Raw genomic sequence first — 20995 nt, forward strand, 5'->3', positions numbered from 1 at the left:
CACTGAGCTATTTAAATTGTTACTTATCTTTCTGTTGTTCTTTTGTTTGAAGTGTTGAATTTGAGACAGATCTGCACAATTGGACATGTTGCCTCAAAAATATCAACTTTGAAATTTGCCCTAAGTTATGTCAGTCTTAGGGCTAAAGCCTTATTCATCCATTACCAGCAAATAAATTCACTATACATAAAGTGTTTGCAATAAAGGTCACTCCAATGCATACTGGGGCTTTCACTCTGTAAAATCGAGAACCAAATATCAGTGACGATAAATGTACATTTTCATTCTCATTCAACAATTCCTTTCAGCAGTTCAGTACAATGAGATTACTGAGGCTAACATCACATTATCGTTGATCTCAGTGATCAACAGGTCAGATAAACAGAAGGTATGTAACACCGCCTGGTGGGGCTGACACTATTCAATTATTGACACTATTCAGAATGTCAGGGCGCACATGTACAAGGTCACTTTATGTCTGTAAGTGGAGGATATTTTAGGATTGGAGCACCAGGGGAATTTTATTTCAGTGCTCAATAACTGCAATTTTCTCATCCCTTTAGGATATAATTGACAAAAAAAAGCATTCTCTATGGTTAAGGTGTATTTAGCGGTATGAGTGACTTGTCTCACCAGACGCCCTTCTTGCTCTTGGGATGAAGCGCAAAGAGGTGAGTCTATTTTGAATGACGAGTGATGCTGCTTCAGTTATATAATGTATCTAGACACAGGGCCCTGATGCAGACGTCACGACTGCAAGCCACTCGGGGCTGGCCTAGCGGTATAGTGTTTCTATGAATAAGCAAGGGGGCGTATCCCATAGTGACGCATCTCACTCATGCTGCTCAGAGAACAGGTGTTAGAAAAGTAACCTAAATACATATTTCCACAAGGAAGATTAAGTTTCTAAACAAAGCCTCAAAAACGTTTTTACTACTTCTCTTATCAAGTTTATGCCTACATTAGATGACCTGATTTCTTTTTACCTGCAAACCACCAAATCATAATTTTCCACACTAGAGGTTTTTCTTTTTAATCTATGGCATATAATGAAACAATTATATTGATTTTAATGTCCCAGTTCTTCCTCAGTCGCTGGGAGTTGTCTCACATCTTTGCTTGTTGTTGTCAAGCAGATGTAGAAGATCTCTTGAAATGTTGGGGATAAAGTGTATTACCTGGGGCCACTGCCACCTACAGTAACTGAGAGAGTTCAGGCTCAGTTGTGAAAAAAAAAAGCCTGTGGGAACTGAAGCACTGAGCAGACACAGTACATAGAGTGAACATGACAGTTAGGAAAAACATACCTGAAGAAAGTGACAAAGAACTGCACCAGGTCCATGATGCTGTTGTGCTGTGAGAAGGCAATCTGTTGGCAGAGAAAACAAATGCATTAGAGCAGATATACAGCTACACTTGGTTGTAAAGTTTTATAAAGCTCTTTTGTTCAAATGAGAAATACAAAAAAGCCTATTTTTGATTTAAAAATGAACCTTTTTTTTCATAGCAGTGTGTGAATGTCCCTCAACCATAAAAAACATCACAATGTCCCTAAGCCTAATAAAACCTCTTTGAAAAATGATGTGTACTGACATTTTAGCCATTTTGCTTGATTTATTGCTCTTCTATTGATATGTTGAGTGTAAACAAATACCACTAACACACAAAACAGTAAAAAAAACATTATGTAAGCATTCAAACATCTTTGTTTCACCATTAAAACATGATTGCTTTGAGTTATAAAACTATTTCCTCCCTTGAAGCATCTCTTCATGATTTAACATGATCTTATGAATTTCTTTCTATATTTCTGAACATCTTCTCTTCGCACTATCTTTTTGGTAGCTTTCTAACTTCTCTCCTACATTCAAGCCTAAATTGAATGCAACTTCAACATAAACATATGTCAACAGTTAATCCTCTTAATCCATTAATCAATCTGAAAGCATACTCAAAATTTCCCTATCAAAGATCATATATTGTAAGACCTATTTGTGTAGTTTTCCCCGAGTCAGTTTATTTCTATATACATCAGTAAATCAAGCACCGGCCTTAAATAATAGAGATAAAAAGGAATACCTTAACCCTCCTGTTATGTTCAGGGTCAAATTGAACCATTTAAAAGTAAAAAAAATAAAAATAAATTGTTAACAGTATTTTTTCACTGTGAAACTTCTTCTACTTGGCTTAATTAGCGTGAACAACATATAAAATGAAAATGGTTCATTTCACATATTTGCAACCCCCCTTCATGTTTATATTACATAGATACTGTTCGCGGGTCAAGTGGAGGCTAAAAGAGGTCAGAAGTGTCAAATACTAAGTGTTTCTTTGCAACTTCGTTACATATTTCACCCCAATCACTTTCCAATGTAGATAACAAAGTTTTAACATGAATTTTCATAAAAACGTGTGAATTGTCCTCATGGAACCATGATCTGTGAGAATTTAAGAACACCAATGCACTAAATATTGATTTAATGGTTAGTAATGGAGTTAATAATGAGATTGTAAAAATGTACATTGGGATTTTTTTTGGGTTCTGACACTTTTGAATCATTAAATATGCCCCAGGTCAAGTTGACTCAGGAAGATTATTGCTGTCCCTAAGACACTAACATAACAGGAGGGTTATAACATTCTTAATACTTGCAAACAGATGTCAAAAGGGTACCTTATAACTAGGAATGTGAGAGTTTAGTCGACTAGTTGGCACCAGGATTTTTAGCCTAGTGAGCTAACAATTTTTTTTATGTAGGCCTTAAAAATTGGTCATGTGTTGTATATAAGCTGTTGCAAAGTCACCCACCACTAGCTGGGGCTATATCTGCAGTTATTGCCTTGTGCCATAAGGCTATAAAGCTCTACTAACAAGATGTAAACAAGCGCAGATTACAGATGGCATCCCAGGGCTGATTATTTTGCCCATAGCACTTTTTCTATAGAGGTGCATAGTCTTGTAGCACAAGACAAAGACTTGTTCAATAATATAAAATGTGTCTGTTACTTATCTAAAACCGTCCAAGTGTAGAGCAGTTAATTATTAAATAGGTTGTGACTGGCAAAGGACATCTTAAAGTTGTAGAGATTGTCAACTCATATCTTTTCTGGAGCCACCAGCTACAGAATAACAGTTAAGGCTGATTTATACTTCTGCGTCGAATCGACGGCGTACCCTACGCCATAGGTCCGCGTAGCTCCCGTACCTACGCAGAGGCCTACGCACGTAGCTGACCTCCTCCAAAATGTAACTACGCGTAGAGCCGACCGCAAGCTCTGTGATTGGTCCGCTCGACGGCTTTGTCTTTCCCGCATTCACAGCACTTCCGGGGCCCCGGACATCGGCCACACATCGGCTGTGTATTTCATCTCCTCCTCTCTATTCTTCATTTAATCATGTCTGTATGATAAACAGCAACATGTATCAGCTGTAGATTAACAGAACATGCTCTGAATCACTGTGGAAAAGTAAACAGAGATCGTAGCAGGACCGGAAGCAGGCGGCCAGCTATCAGAGAGACCACACTGCCCTCAGGCGTTTCGGCGGAGAATAGCTGTGCGACACGGACACACCGACGCACAAGTATGTGGGGCTCATGTCTGCGTCAGCCCCTGCTGCGTAGGGGAGACGCAGAAGTATAAATCAGCCTTTAGTCCTTTGCATTGAACATTGACCAAGATAAATCCCTTTTTTCAGTCAGTGTAGTATTAGTATATTTTCCCTTTTTCTCTGTCTTTATTTTCATTTACCGATGCTTCTTTACCGTCAGTTTGTGTCTTTACTAGGGATGCACACAATTAATCGGTTATCGATTAATTGATTGTTAAGAAATTACTCGAAACATGCAATTTTGTTTCAATTTTCCGTCACGTGGAACGGACAACATGTGGTCTCATTTTACATTAATCTATCAGGGAGGTGTTTTAAGTTTAAAGCATGTTTTGATGTGAATCAGGTGTTAAAGGTGTTGCACGACAGGTCTCCGCTTTTTAAAAAGAGGATCAATACGCAACTGCTGCCAACATCGACACGGACACGAAGGTTGAGATCTTTAAACAGGACACTTCCCTACCTTTAGATACAAAGACAACAGACTGTTGAGAATTGCTAGTAGCCTACGCTATGTTTACAGACCAGCAACATCAGAGCCGTCGGGGCTTTTCTGCAGCTCGACTGATGGTTCCGCTCACGGCTGACACCTGACCAAATACACGTTTATTTTTCTCAATAAGAACGAGTAGACAGAAAACTGTACACTGTGAGTCTGAAGTACGTTTCTATTAGTATTATGAGCCTTCACTTTATAAGATTATGTCCGCAGAGAATATTCTTATGAGCCTGATCATTGATAATCAGTGTTAAACATACCCGTATTTAATACCGTCACTTATATACATTTTGTTGCTGTAGAAAATATAATTTTGGGGGAAAAAACGTATTTGGCATTGTTTTTGACATAAGAGTAATATATATATATATATATTTTTTTTTATTGATTAATCGATAATTGATCGTTAACATTTCCAAAAGTCGATCACAGAAAATACTTAAAATGTACATCCCTAGTTTTTACATAAATCTTCCTCCTTGTGGGACTGTTTGGTTCTGTTGTTATTGAGTAATTGAAAACAATGATGTTGATAGCTTCTCAATACAGTGAGTCCCCAAGACACACGCGTAGTTATGGGATTTGGAAATTTAATGGGTCCCCTAGAAAACTTTTGTTTCTTGACAAATTGTAGTATTTAAAGTATCTAATTATAAAATATATGTAAATAGGTATGTTCTAAATGAACCTGAGGTTTAAGGATTAACATAATCTTCTTTGGAGATTTAAAAAACAAAAAACACTGGGACACTGAGTGTTGGTGCAAGGGTTTCTGTTTATGTACTCACACACTGCTGATTGGGCTTTCTAAATGAACTTCTGTATCATGCAAGCTAAAGGTGGCTAGAAGGCTGACATTAATCCATGATCACCTCACACTTCAAGCTTTCTCAAAACTGATGCTCAAGGGTACCAAAATGCTAAAAGAAATACCTTAAATCTAACACTTAAGAGTGCATTTACATCTGTATCAGATACCATAGTGGTGTCACAAAAGAGTCTGTATTTGATATTCAAGGTAAGACTGATTTATTTCAACCTTACCTTCAAATTTATATTTAATTTCATGACTTTTCTTGTCTTGTTCCCGCACTAGACCTCATCCTACGTATTTATTTTTGCTCCTCCATTTTCTTCCACACAACACAGAAAAGAAGGATATATTCATGGTGGAGATTAAAATAGATCAGGCCTGAGGTAGGTGATGAAGAGCTTTGAAATTAATAACCACTTGGTACAAAGAGAGGACTTTATTCTTATCAGTAGGTTTTTTTTTCTGCAAATCAGAACACTCTGAAAACATATATTGGCAAAGTTCAGCAAGCCCTTACGCAACCTTACTTTTCCTCAGCGTGTTTAAGAGCTTCATATGAAACTGATGCAATAACCGTGGATGAACATCTTTCTCACCTGAGGCCAATGTTCCGTGCTCTTATGTAAGGCCAACTTTTTTATTTCTGCAAAGTCCATTCTCACATGTTCTCTGTCTTCATCTCTGCCCCACACAAAGAATACAATGTGGGCTGCTAACCGCATGGTTTGTGTTTTTTTTTTATAAGATTAGCCAGTGAGGAAATACTTCTGACCTTTTGTGCTCTATAGTATTTTGAAGCACTTTACTCAATTGAACTCCGACAGAACTGCTGGATGCTACAGAACCACTAAATCCATTGACTGCACCATCCATCATGATTTCTGTGCTGGGATGCTGGTGCAGTGTGTGGCAAACGGTCCTGAATCACACGCTTGATACAAGTTGACTCAGACATCCCCTGGCATTCTTTTAAAGGGTCAATTCACCCAAATGGCAAAAACAGATACTTTCTGTGGCATTTACTTCTTGTGGTATGTCGTCATCTAGTTAGTTTTTGGTTTGATGAGCAAAGATTAAATCACAAACAGGCAGTGTTGCCTACTCCTCAGTGAGAAAAGTAGATATTGGCTGTCCTATAAGTCACTAGAAGTCGCTAAATGACGCCATTGCCTAATTTACATAATCTGAATTGTAAAAGACGCTGTCAGAGAGACATGTAACATCGAGGGAGAGACATAAAGAGGTGAAACACGACCTAAATATGTTTATAACTACACTTAAGAGCCTAAAAAAATCAAAGCAAAACATTAAATTTTTCAATAATATCATTTTCAGGATATTTATGGTATACAATCTACATAAACAATCTAAATGGATCAGCCAGCGATGTCTTCATACATGTGCGATTCATTTGCAGTCTGGACGCGGAGGGGTTAACATCTCTGTTCTGACTGCAGCTACGAGGGACTGCTGCTCGACTAGGACTGAACCGTCTGTGAGTGCTTTGGGGATGGGGAAGGGGGCCACTGTAGCACCCGCTGCTCATTTAGAACGATACATGCTTTCAATTCAGAGTCTCCAAAAGTCTCCAATAACACCAGAGAAAGTCGCTAGATTTGTTGATAGTCGCTTTTTTTTTAAAAAGAGTCGCTAGAGGGGTCTGTGAAATTCACTAAAAATAGCGACAAAGTCGCTAAGTGGGCAACACTGCAAACAGGGCTGATTTTTGGACAGATACTTTTGAGCGTTCGCAATTGGTACTTTCCAAGGTTGATATGGTTATTCATCTTAACATCTTAATCCTGTTAATTCATTACCAGATTTCCTTTAAGGCATCATCTTGATCTTTTAATGAAACCCTATTCAGCTATCTACCAATTGGGAAAGGCAGAAATGTCAGGGAAGGATTATGAAAACCACATAGCCAGATCTCACCAAAACTATCCACATAAATACATAATAAAAGTGTAATTAGCTTAAAGTTCATTTTTATGATTAAGGCAAAAATGAAAGACTGCAAACAGCTGCATTATGGCTGAACCTAGCCAACGCATACGGTTGAAATTCATCAACTGGTGAAGTCAGCACTGGAGTGGTGTCACATCCCAAACATCAAGGACCCCATCATGGATCTTTATGACAACTTTAATCTGAGGTTCACCCCTTGGACCATCACACCTGATGGATGACTTGACCATAACAACAGCGTCAGTTCCATGAAGCAGATGGATCCCCTATGGCATGGAGAAGCAAATTACTTGAGTCTGGATGTGTTTCAAGCCAGTACCATTTCTCTGTTGATTCCCATCAGTGATGAGATGACTTTTCCCTCGTAAATTTAGAACCTTATCTTCTTAATATCATTACTTTATTCCTGTAAATTAGTGAATTTGTTCTCATTTATTTACATTGTTATTGTATGATATGACTTTACCCTAAAAATATATTTTTCTCTTCCATAACATGGCCTTAATACTCCTTTGTATTTTCCCAACAAGTTAATGAACTCGGTCTCTATTTTAATTCTTTCCAATACGACATGATGTTTGTACATTATGGTCTAATTGTGGGTAAAATTGATGGAAGAAGTAGAATAAAGATTAAGGTGTGACTGCCCTGTATTCGAAAAATTCATCACCAAGCCTAGCGTTGGTACAATATAAGACACTCAGGGGAGTCAACTGGTTCAACTCCTGTATTTATCTTGCCTAAATCTACATTTTACTAAGTATCACAGCTACTTTGACCTTGAAAACCAAACTACTGCTACAGTTAGTGACATTCTAGCATCTTTATAACACCTAGCTGTACCTCGCAAACAAAATAGTCTCCAACATTCAACATGAAAAAACTAAAAAAATCCAAACTCAACACTTCAAACATAACAAAAGAACTGGGTATTGTGATGGTGGATGAGTACATCAAACTCATAACAAGGATATACAGCTCAAGAAGCATAAAAAGATTGTTTTTCATATTCCCATGTCCATACAATACACACTGTTTGTTGCACAGCTGATATAATACAATTAAAGAGTTAAACATATTTCCACCTGTTTCATCAGCACACACCCACTCATCCCTATCATCTCTCAGCTTATTTCATCCTTCAAAATAAAACTCTGCAATCCTTCTTCATCAACAACCATGTGTTTTACTGTCTTATCCTGCAGAGCAAAGTTTCGTCCTCAAGCAACAAAAACCTCCAGAAAAGAAATTGTTGTCCATGTTTAAACCATCTGATGTTAAGAGGATTATTTATTACAGACATAATTGATTTTCCATTCACTCTTCTGCCCTGTAGGAGCAAAACAGAGCAAAGTTTTCAATCAGATGGCTCCCAGCCTCCTGATGGCATGTTGGGGTAAGATAGACACAGAGAGCAGAACAAGGTATTTCCAGGACACAGCCAAGCTGGGCAGTGCAAGTCATGGCAACAAGTCCTTCAGCTTATACAACCACTAGGGTAATTTGTTTTTACCCTCTAATATGACCCACGGGAGGGTTTTCCTAAATTAGCACCCCAACAGATGGTAGACAACACATCCTCCTACACATAGCCTCAGATGAGACATAATACATACAACATAGCATTAATAACATAACACACAGAAGAAGTAGTAAAAGTTTAAGAGCCAGGGTGTAGTGAGCTTTAGGCAAAACAAAAAACTACTTCACTAAAATTGAGAACATTTGTGGTTAGTTAATACAAAGTGTGTTCATTGAATTAAAAAAAAATACATGACTTTATCTCCAATCAACTGAAACAACTTTATAAAACCCCAGGGCATCATTTTGTGAATACAATGGGAACTGTACAGCAGCCACAGGAGTCATACTTTCTCTTTAGCGTGCCATTACCTTTAAGGTCTATCAGCTTCATATCAGCCATTTCTATTTCAACTGCAAATGGATTACTGAGAAGCAACAACTAAAATACAGGAGCTCAAAGTCAGTTAATAATCAGGGTGTGAAAGCTCTCACTGCATACAGGTCTGTGATCACATAATTCCCAGTGCATGAAGCAACAGGTCGATCCCAGTAAGATGCATTCTGGGGTTTGTAGTAGGACTTATTGGTGGTGATGTAACCTGACGGTGGGGCCAGTTATGACAAGAACATGATGTTGTCTCACTGGGTGCATTGAGTTTGACCACTGTTATTTACATATATGGATACACATACTTAACCCAATGTTTATAATGTTACATGTGTGACATTATCTGCAATACATAGGCTTGTGGCTTGCTCCATGCTGACTTTGGTTAAATACAGCAGCCTAATCCCCCAATTGAAAGTTATTTTTCATTGGCTCATTCAGATCAATTCCAGAAAAGTCATGCGTTAAGACTGTAATGTGTTGAAAACAGAGCGGATGTGCTGTGAATGGGGTGAATAAGGACATTGGTTGTCATACTTTCTTCTCTGCTGGGTTGTCAACTTCCTGTCATTATCTGTATTGTAATCATTTTTCAGTAATAAGGATTCCACTTTACTTGAGACTTCTTTAATTGTTTCTGAGTGAACCATTTTCAAAGAAATCATCCCTGACAGGCAAGTCTGCAGTTGTATATAGTTATCTTCAATTATACACTGAGAGATGATACTTCCTCAAAACTGGCTATAAAAAGACTTAAAGTCTTTTCCTTAAAGACACTCAAATACAGCACACAAGTAGAACAGCTGTGACTAATGATTTGTAAATTAGCATGTGACATCATCTTATCTACATGACAGGTGGACTACCTTTAAAAAAACAGAAAAACCCATGAGCAGCATTGCAGCTAAAAGAGACTCTGAAGTATAAAAACACTGATCACAGGCCCCACAATACATTTGACAGCAATATAATTCAAGCATGTTCAACATGGGGATACCTTTAAATGGCTCTAATAGCCTGAAAGCCTGTGTCTTTGTCTTTGGAGAATCCTCTGAGACTAGTTGGGAGGGGAAGAGAGAAAGAAGTGGGGCAGAATGGGCTTAAGAGGTTTACCGGCATCAGTGCAGCAGGTAAAAGGGCCTGACGGTGAAAAAGGCTGCAGAAAAGCTGATTTTAGTCCACAGGGACGAAGCATTAATACAGGCATCAGGGAGAAAATAGCCTGGCTCTGCATTCAGGCCTCCAATGCAGCAATTTACATCATTATCCCCTGACAATATAAAAAGTTATAATGGACGTTCATGCACACTAACACACAGCAATTACACATACATACACAGTTAGATTAAAACCTTTAAATAAAATAAATGCAACAAATATGTATTCATGGGAAAAACTAGAAAAAACACAAATGACACACGCACACACACACACCCACACACACACACACACACAAACAAACACACAGACACACAGTCCAGTCCCATACCAACTCAAGCCAACAGCCATTATTTCACTTTATAACAACTGCAGTCGTTACAAGCAACTATAACCAATAAGCTGTTTAGAAATCAACCCTTTACCTCTGATCAACAATACTCCAGAGCCACACACACACACACACATACAAACACACACGCACACACACACACGCACACACACACACACACACACACACACACACACACACACACACACACACACACACATACACACATGACCACACACACAACACACACACACACAAACACACACACACACACACAAACACAAAAGCTATGTAGTCAAAAAAAAAAAAAAAAGATCTAGAGATAGAAGCATAATATGTCAATGTGAAATTACAAGAATATCAATACAAGAATTATGAAATATATAAAGACATGTCTGATGTTTAATTCCAAGAGGTACAGGTGTTAAATCTAAACTTATAGATGGTAATTGGTAACATTTTAACTATAGTTGTTGTATTAACATGTGTGGTATGTTGGATTTTGGCTTATGTTAACCTACAAAATATACTCTGAGAGCTCAAGCACATTTTCACTCAACAGAGCTCAATAAAGCCAGTAGTTATAAGGTGAATTTTATCAGCAGGACTGACCACTTTTGCACTTCTCCAATGTTTTCACTTTGCCATTTGTCATTTGCTTTGCTTTTTTATAAATTAATGTTCGGCTAGTGAGTACTTGAAGGCTGTTAATGAAGTGTTAATTAATAATTTAGAATTTATGAGCCCTTAAAGTGTTGGTGTAGTTTGGCCTCTACATGCTGGTGTTTCAGTCAACTTGTCTGATGAGTGAGAATGACTCAAAGGCTATCCTGCTGTCTTGACTTCAGGTTTCAGTCAGTCAAGGTGCTTTTCAACTGCAGGAAACTTTTCCCAGGAACACAGGAACCATGGTCTAAATTTAGTTCTTCGGTAGTTAAGCCCCTGCTCAGGGGGGGTAGTACTTTCCAAAAGTCAAGGCACTTTGGGGGGAAGGGCCTGCAATGCTTAACGTGTCAGGCGTTTTGAAACAGATTTGCTACTAAAGCTTTTCTTATTCCCAGCATCGATTCAACAAATTCACTGCAATGCCATGAAGCAGGATCAAAAACAACAGTTGACAACAGAAAGTCTGAAAATGTGAAAGCCCAAAAGGGAGTGGCTAAAGTCCTGGAATAGGAACAATATATCTATATCTATCTATATCTATCTATCTATATATATATATATATATATATATATATATATATATATGTATATATATATATATATATATATATATATATATATATATATATATATATATATACACATATATAGTCTTGACTGGGCTCATAACATGAAATAATGGCCCACAACTCATCTAGCTAGTCTTACAGTGGCTTTAAAATGACTTCTTTCAGTTTGACGTTCCCAAAATAAACAGAATGCTGTGAATATACTCCATTTAGTGTAGGTTTGCATCATTCAACTGTAATTTGTATCTTTGCAATTTTGCATGTCCACATCTCAAAGTTTTGCATGAAAAATGTGTCTCTTCTTTTGTTCTTAACACACTTTGAGATGGTTAAATGTCACAGATGGAACAAGCTAACTTTATAACAATGAGATTAAAGTTGCTGCAGCAAACTGTTATGAATGTTGACACAGAGGTGGTTTTGATTCAAAAAGGAACTACAGGAGATACTGCAGGGAAGAAAATTCAAGGAAAATAAGTTCATACGGGTCTTCTCGCACACTCAGATGAATAAACTCTGAGAGAACACACACATTATTACACAGAAGGAACAAATAGCAGCTGTATTTCTTCTCTAAAGAATATAATTGTTTTGAGATCAAGGTTCAACTGGCTGCTCAGGGGGGATAGATATTTTTAATCTTGAAGCTGGAACTAAAATTACCACAGGAGAGATTTAGAGAAGGAAAATGGGGCTGAGGGAAGAGACACAAGTAAAAGATGAGAGGAACAGGAATGACGTAAAGAGGACTCCAAGGACCCCAGCTCTGCAGTCCAGTCATTACTGAGGGCCTCCGGGGACCCTCTGGGGACAAACTCAAGAGCTGTGACAGCAGAGGGCTGCCTTTTATTTCCCTTAACCCTGAACCAAGGGCTGCTTGTTAAAATCTGGAATGAAAGAAAGAGTCTGGCTAATCAATATGACGAGAGGAAAGGAACAGAGAGAAGGAGCAGTGGAAGTATGACACAGGTGAAAGAGAGATGAAAAAGGAAAAGAAAAGCCAGGGATGAAGATGAAGAGAGGCTATGAGACGATGAGAGGAGGAAGACAGAGGATGATGCAGGATGAAGATAAAGCAGCAGGAATCTGTTCGCCGCATCTCATCCTCATCAGAGCTGCAGGCTGAGCATGGACAACATACTGAGAAGAAGGCAGAAAGAGGAGCGTGAAGACCAGTTCATCAACAGGAAACCCTGCTAGACCTCTTTGACTACATAATTTGAAACCTTTAAACTCTCTTCAAAACTTTAAAAGATCCACCAGTGCAAGCATGTTTTTTTCTTTTTTTCTTTTTTTCAAAGTGTTTCAAACCCCTTGAAACTTTAAACCATGAGCTCAAAGTAAAGTAATGCAATCCATCACAATAAGCATTGGAAATAATTTTGATTTTTTGCTAAAATTGGATTTATTGAAACATTGTATTGGATGTGATACTGAAAGAACAATTTTTTTTTGTTTTCATAATCAAACACACTAAATATGTTGATTAAAATGTATTCTGACAAAAGAAACAGGTTTAAATACTTTTGTTTCCTACTGTTTACATTTTCATTTTAATCCATGTTCATTTTCTATCTTTTCGGTGTAATGTCTCTGTAACTATCCTCAAATCAATTTTATCCCTAAAATCTGTTGATTATGTTAATTGTGCTGTAGCATATTATGGTCTTTTTATAACCCGGCTCTCTTACAAATCCCCGGCTTTGATAGGTACTCGATTGTGATTGTTCAAAACCCCTTGACAATGGTTATTAACTCTAACTAACAAGTGCAACTCCAAAAACAACCAGATCACAGGTCACATCAAGTCAACATATGAAAGAGAATTCCGGCACATTTGACTTGCATGTTGACACTAAAGGCTGATTTATACTTCTGCTTCGAATCGACGGCGTAGCCTACGCCAGGTGTCCGCTTAGCTCCCGTACCTACGCAGAGGCCTACACACGTAGCTGACGTGCACCTCCTCCAAAATGTAACTACGCATAGAATCGACGCGGACCGCAAGCTCTGTGATTGGTCTGCTCTGAGGCATTGTGTTTCCCGCATTTACAACACTTCCGGGACCCCGGACATCGGCTGCACATCGGCCGTGTATTTCATCTCCTCCTCTGTATTCTTCATGTAATCATGTCTGTATGATAAACAGCAACATGTATCAGCTGTAGATTAACATAACACGCTCTGAATCGCTGTGGAAAAGTAAACAGAGATCATAGTGGGGCCGGAAGCAGGAGACCGACTATCAGAGAGACCGCACTGCCTTCAAGTGTTTCGGCGGAGAATTGCTGCGCGACACGGACACATCAACGCACAAGTATGTGGTGCTCATGTCCGCATCGGCCACTGCTGTGTAGGGGTGACACAGAAGTATTAATCAGCCTTAAGACAAAAACAATAGTTTCCGTTAGTATGTTATATTGTTAGGCTAAATAACATGGATATGTTTTATTGTTGGTTGCTGTCCAGCATTCCATGTCACTGCAGCAAACCTTGTGAGTGCTTCTCTAAGTTACTGATCGCTATAAAGAAAACTAAACAATGAGTGGCAGTGATGATAGCAGAAGAGTTAAAAGTTGACTTTTGGGTTGTTTACTTTTAAAATTGTTTAAACTGCAAAACTCCAAGAAAGTGAGCTGAACAAGAATATAAATGTCAAAATAAGTCAAAAAAATAACTTCTGTCATCTTGTCTAACTAAACCATCAATAAAAACAAGCAGCTTTATGAGAATAATAACAAACAAGAAGGCTAATGTTTGACCGTGACGTGGCCTCGACTTGTTCAGTTTAATATTAAATTGGCCGCACCAAGCAGATAAGAATCTGTTGCTGGAAAGGCATTACCTACCATGGAATCAAAAAATGTAATTGATAAAATCATATATATATATATGAATATATTGAGCCAACTTATTTAAATATTAAGTTGTTAGCTTGGTAATAAGCAGGATGACGTATAGTTAGCCGGTGGCCACGCCAAATGGAATTCTTTCAGGGTGGCCAAAAGGTGGACTTGTCCAAACATGTTGGGATTAAATTATCGCTTTCATGTCTACAAACAAAGCTCCAACCCCCTGCTGCCAGCTCATAATCTATAATTTTAATGTTATCATGAATGTTTCAATGAATGCTAACAGAAATTTAGAATTTACAAAGAATTACAGAATGATACTTCATGTGACTTTATTTGTTTCCCATCATACAGGTTCAAAATAGCATCTTAAAACCAGCATGTTATATGTGAATATCCCAGGGACTGATCTGTGTTTACCACACACTACTTCTCTGCATTAACATATTCATGAGGACCTAATGACCAAAGTGAGGCAGTAGCCGAGTGCTGCCTCCACCTACATGCTATGCAAATGAGTCCGTCTCTGCTGTATGTGTGCACTTGTTAGGAGATTTAGCTTCTTTGAACAGGTGCTCAAGACCCATTTCTGAATCAGTGTGCAGCTCAAATATCAAGACTAACTGCAGCAAGAACAACACAATATGATGTTGCTCAACATCAGTCAGGATGTCTTTCCACTGTCACATAGTAATCAGATGTGTGGTTAAAGTTCAAAGATAAACTCATCTTCCATGTCGTCATGTACGGTTATATAACTTAATAATAAGTCGTCATGAGCTGAACAATAAGATCTGTTCAAACAGTAGGTGACAGTGTTATTACTGTAACTCAGAACACTGCAGTTAATGTGTCTTTGAAAAGCTCAGAGTTTGAATAATATCCATGCTGAATAATATCTTGACTTTATCAGATACCCTGTATTATAGTCAGGTCTGGGCCTGTCAAGAGTTATTACACTCACACTGTATATCTTAAAAAAGGCATTATCACCACCAGAGAACAATTTATGGGGTGATTTAAAACTGGTTTCATCCTGTAGTTTGTCCGGCAGAGTGCCCCCCCTATATATAATGCTCTCTGCACTATCTGCAGCATGGTGGTCTGTATTAAAATGAGTTGGAGCGACTTAATATTGAATATCATAAACATACATTGTTAGCTAAAGTTGTGTTATCATGAAAAGAGCCTTCTGGATACCATCAAATTATGATGGAGCAAAATTGTTCTTTTATTTCAATTTAAAAAATAAAAATGTTGCCACCAAATAATTAAGTTTCATCTAAACATTAACATTTCACAGGGATAAAAACATTCATACCAAGGGCACTTAAATAATATTACTTCATGATTGGATTAAATATATTTCCTGAAGGCTGTAAAAGCTTTCAGATTATTTCAAAATGTGAAAACTGATTTAAAAATGTACATTTACTGTGAATACAACTTCTAATACAGCCGTAAGAAACACATATATAAACTTGTATCATATATGAATCCAAAGGATGATGTCATATTATTAAAAATGAAGCTGCCATATGAATATGAATATATGCTCAAAGATGGTATATTGGAAATGCTGAGCCAAACAACATTTTTGCAGCCAGTTGATACAGCGATGAGGCCTACCGCCTGGCAAAGGGCTACATCTAGCTTTCATATCTGTCAAATCAGCTGCATGCCAAATACACATCATCAAGCATAATTATTACCCTGAAGATAATCAAAAAGATTAATCATGAAGATAGTCACACCCTGTACAATTGTCACTAAAAATGGACGTTTTAATTGGGTTCAAATGGGGGTTCCTGGGCTTTTGGAGCTGGCCTCAAGTGGGCCCTGCAAGGAACTGCAGTTTCTTTACAGATAAAGCTGTATAAAGTGGGTGAAAGGTTGCATAAAGCTTTCCATGTGATAGTTCAGCTAGCAGTAATGTATCATTTAAAGCTCACTTAACACGCTGACTCCACTGAAATGCCCTGATTTTGGTCCCAAATATTGTGTTTTTGTGACCAGATCATAACACGCACAGTGTGTGCATGTATTCCCACATGAGCAGCCTCATTTTTACTGATGTTGCTGATGCTGATGACTGCTGCTGACTTCCTGTTGGGTTAAATGGGCAGCACTCAGCTTTCCCTCTCTTCTTTCACCTCTATGGAACATAATACTGCCTTAAAGAGGAGCATCAGATACACCCTGGTACTCCCCTCTGTGTGTGTGTGTGTGTGTGTGTGTGTGTGTGTGTGTGTGTGTGTGTGTGTGTGTGTGTGTGTGTGTGTGTGTGTGTGTGTGTGTGTGTGTGTGTGTGTGTGTGTGTGTGTGCGTGCGTGTGTGTGTGTGTGTGTGTGTGTGTCATGTATAAGATTAGGAGAGACATACAGTTTAATGGTGTCAGGCAAGGAGCAGAAATAAGTGACTAAGTTCTGAGCAGCAAATCAAATTAACCAACCAATCACGTCAGCCCTGAGCTCCTCTACAACAAAATGTCATCTCACCTCTGACAGAGGGCTTTTAATCAGCTGGCCTATAGACTGCAATGCATGGTGGGATTCATGGAGGGAGACAGGATGCAGACAAATGGAGGTAGACACAAGAAAAACTGTGTTGCTTTACAAAGACTAACAGTAAGGAGTTAAAGGCACACAAAGATCTTTTTTACACCAAAGTGTAATCTGTTTCCTAACATCATTACTGAATTAAGAGATCTTTAACATACAAAAAGAAAGGAAATTACTTTTGAACACAGTGGGGTTCCATATTGTTACAGTCCTCCTTTGTTGAGATAACATTATTTCCTGCTAAATTAAAAACAGACATGTTCAATAGAGAAGGAGTTATGATCTAAAAGTTATTCCACTCCTGGCTCACTTTTTCATTAGAAACAAATCAAGGCCAATCGCTGTCAGGGGGAAAAAATATGACAAAATGCTTTAACAGCTATGATCTACATTTACCTATAACTATGTTTTATTTGTACTCATCTGGATGCTTCCATTTAATAAAAAAATATGATTCATATTGATTTCCAATACATCAACAAGTAAAAGTTCAGTATTTAAAAATGCGGGATATTATGAAAAGGGATTTTAAATGACTACACTATCCTTAAAGCTCTGCAAATAAAATAAATACATTTACATTTGATTCAAAAACAACAAATAAATGTTCAAAAAAATTCAGGAAGTTTGAAAACATACATACTTTTCTATGCTCATATATACTCCAAAGGTTATTCTAACCAAGTTTTTTTCAGATATATTTTTATGAGCAGAGTGTGAAGTGGTCTTGTTCATAAAGTCCATAGTTTCCTGTGTTTGAAGAAAGCAGCTATATAGATCCTGCTTAGTGCACGTGCCGATGGTGTAACTCATTCCCACATAGATTCAGACCATGAACACCCTGGTTCATGTCGTGTCATGATGGTGAGTGCAGGAGAGCAAGAACAAAGGTGCAAGGTCAGCGTGACAGAACCAATCAAAATCTGTTCCAGCAGAATGAACGATCGCAACACCTCGCTCTGCCTTACAACCAGCCCTGAGCTCAAGCTGACGTCAGGACGCCGCCAGGGAAACACTCACCACTCACATTGGGGTGTGTGTGTGTGTGTGTGTTAGTGTGTGTGTGAGTGTATTTTCATGGGTTTCTAACTTTCTAAGGACACATTTCAGTTTTCGACCTGCCACAGTCATTAAGCAGAGGTCTCTGCTTATTATGCACTGTGCTTATTATTTTCACCAATTCTACAAATACAAAAAAACTCTGTGCCAATTTAAAGCTTTCTTTGAGTTTTATCTTGTCATGTGGGTGACTTGCATGCATAGATTTTAATTACTTGATTTTTTTGAGATAACATTTTTTTTATTTTTTTATTGAGACCTACATATCACATCAGATAATTCTTCGTAACCGTAATGTTGTGAAAACACAAACACCCATATCAAAAGGCCTAACTGTCCTCATTACTGTGGGCAATGACAGCACGGCCGATCACAGTGACCAGCCTATGGTTTAAATTTGTAGATCGCCCGGAAATTATGCCATTCTCAAGAGAAAACAAGACATGAAAAAAAATATGTTGAGATCTTGAGGACAGAATTGAAATTAACTTATAGTCTCTGGAAAAAAACGCATTGTTATCTCAAGATAATGAGATGAATAACTTGAAATGCTAAAAAAAAAATCTGGGAAACTTGATATTATAGGAAACTGAGTAAATAAAAAGTATCAATACATGTCCACTCAGTACAGTACATTTATGTTCTGTCTGAATCAGTCTGAATTGATTATTTCTCTATTCAAAATGTACTATTTTAGACAACTTAAAAAAGAAATTCTGGAAGACATCTCACCACCACCCATTTGTGTCTCGCGATCCCCCAGGGGGTCTCGACCCCCACTTTGGGAACCCCTGCTCTAAGAAACGAATGGCTAGTTGGTGAGCATATTTTATGTTATATTTTGCTTAAGTCTCTATCCTGTTTATGCTCAAATGTTGTTGTTTATACATGAGATATGGCCTGGCTTATGATTCCATTTGCGAGTCCCGAAACTCCCCCCTAAGAGGTTACGCTGTATCAACGTCCATGCCCACATGCGTGCAGGAGTTGGCCGCACATTTGGGCTGCTGAAGGCTCGTTTGATGTGTTTGGAAATATCTGGTGGCAAGTTACTCTACACCCCTGAGAAAGTGTGCAAGATAATTGTGGCGTGCCGTGTTCATTAAATGAAATGAATGACCATTAGGCGACTGTTGAAAATCATCACTTTCACCCTCGTTTTGGGAACATATTCCGGATATGGAGTTGTCTCCAATAATCGCAGGCATTCTTTAATCCTGAGCTGTCAGATCAGGTGGTCCTTGTCCTCCAGTTTCCTTCCTTTTCTCTGTTCTGCTATACTCTTTTTTTTTTTTTTTTTGCGTCCACTTAAATTTCAAACCTTTTTTCCTTAACCTGAGCCACGGTGTGAACTTCAGGAGACACAGTAACAGCCTCAGTAACAAACCCAGGCTTAATTTTTTTCTGTCATAGTGACTCTTGCTGATACGCTTCGGAAAAAATTGGTTTTCTTGCCTCAAACTCCAAAACAATCAACTCTATTTCTGCCGAGGTGAAATTCAGCGTCTTGATGCACCAAACAGATGTCCTTATATGGATGAACTGGGGCATGGTAGTATGCTGATTGCAGGTTGCAGGCACGCGCCTTTCAATTTAGAATGATTCTGATACACTAATATTCGCAAGGTGGTGAGAACAAAATTGGCTGGTACGCACGTGTCATGAATCCAACGGTGATTTTGCGTAAGCACTTATTTTATGCCAGAGTAAGAACATTTCTACGCATTTATTGGTGAATGAGGCCCAATGTAGCTGTTTGCTACTTGGACCAAGGCATGCCTCAGATCTCCCTCTTTGTATGTTTCTTGTATGTTTTAGATTGATCAAAAGTTAGGTTGAGTCATCATCTCCAATTTGGTTAACCTCCTTGTTGGGCTTCATAACGCCTCTTCACAAAACAATGGATGACATCACTGAGACATGCTTTACACTCTCTAACTATGGTTTATCAGAGTCAACAGAGGACAGGGTATCCTGGTAATGGGAAGTGAGTCTCTGCGTTTTATTGTCACAAACAATAATATTAAATCTGGTGTTAAAAAAGGCTGCCAGACTTAAACACAGCTCAAGGGTCAGGACAGTAAGATTCTGTAAGAAGGAGACATTTACTTACAGTGTAACCTTTAACTGGTGTCTATAATATTTAAGATTCAGTGTCAGCTGTCTACATCATCACAAAAACTGTTAATACGACATGACGTTCTTGTCTCCACATCCCTTTTGATCACAAAGCATATTAGGCCTGAGAGTAGACATTCTGTGAGGCTCATCCCACGGCCATCTCTCGTTTAGATTTTAGCGCTTGTCAGGACAAAGTCTGACAAATTTCAAGCCAACAGTGACACTTGAGGGAAGTGTCACAGAATTAGCAAAAACATTAGGGTTCCTCCTCTGGGGACCATGAATATTCAAGGAAATTTACAAACAGAATAATGAATAACTTCACTTTCCTGACATCTGGACAGTAGATGTCCAGATCTGTTGCTGCAAGGTTTTTTGTTCTCCATCTCCTCCTCTTTCTTTGTCCTTCATGTTCATAAGTGTGTAATTGTGTGCATGTGGTAGCTATTTTGTGTGCTCCTGTATGTGTGTGCGCAGGTCTATTAAATCAGATATATCAGACCGGGTCATTACCAATTCTCCGGACAATTTCTCATCCTCGCCCCGTTCTGGCGTCGGAAGCCACCAAGGTCAAAGGACCGGGCACTGTGAGCTTCTTTGGTTACACGAGAAGCACGTCTGACATGGTGGCAAGATAGACCTCATCACTGTAATTATCATATCATGTTTCAAGAAGATATATGGAGCTCTGATAAAGCAGCATTAATGGGAAATGCACAAGGGGAGGATGGATCGATGGACAAATGACCCACAACAAGGTGCAGGACACTCGACAGTGCACACAGACATTTATATACACACCTAATGACTGTGATGGAAGGTAATGGGATAAAGCTTCCATACTATTCTTCTGCTAGAGTTCATGAGTTTGACCT

General features: G+C 38.4%; 1 protein-coding gene across 3 annotated transcripts in view; it reads right to left on the reverse strand.

Moving 5' to 3' along the window:
• The window catches only part of atrnl1a (attractin-like 1a), a 305950-nt gene that overhangs the window by 120587 nt on the left and 164368 nt on the right, over positions 1-20995 (reverse strand). For all 3 annotated transcript variants that reach the window (XM_034681468.1, XM_034681469.1, XM_034681470.1), the window contains one exon: positions 1308-1369. In XM_034681468.1, the coding sequence (XP_034537359.1) occupies positions 1308-1369 (62 nt within the window). The remainder of the gene's footprint in view (positions 1-1307; positions 1370-20995) is intronic.

Source organism: Notolabrus celidotus, chromosome 4 (assembly GCF_009762535.1).
Source record: "Notolabrus celidotus isolate fNotCel1 chromosome 4, fNotCel1.pri, whole genome shotgun sequence".
Classification (NCBI taxonomy): domain Eukaryota; kingdom Metazoa; phylum Chordata; class Actinopteri; order Labriformes; family Labridae; genus Notolabrus; species Notolabrus celidotus.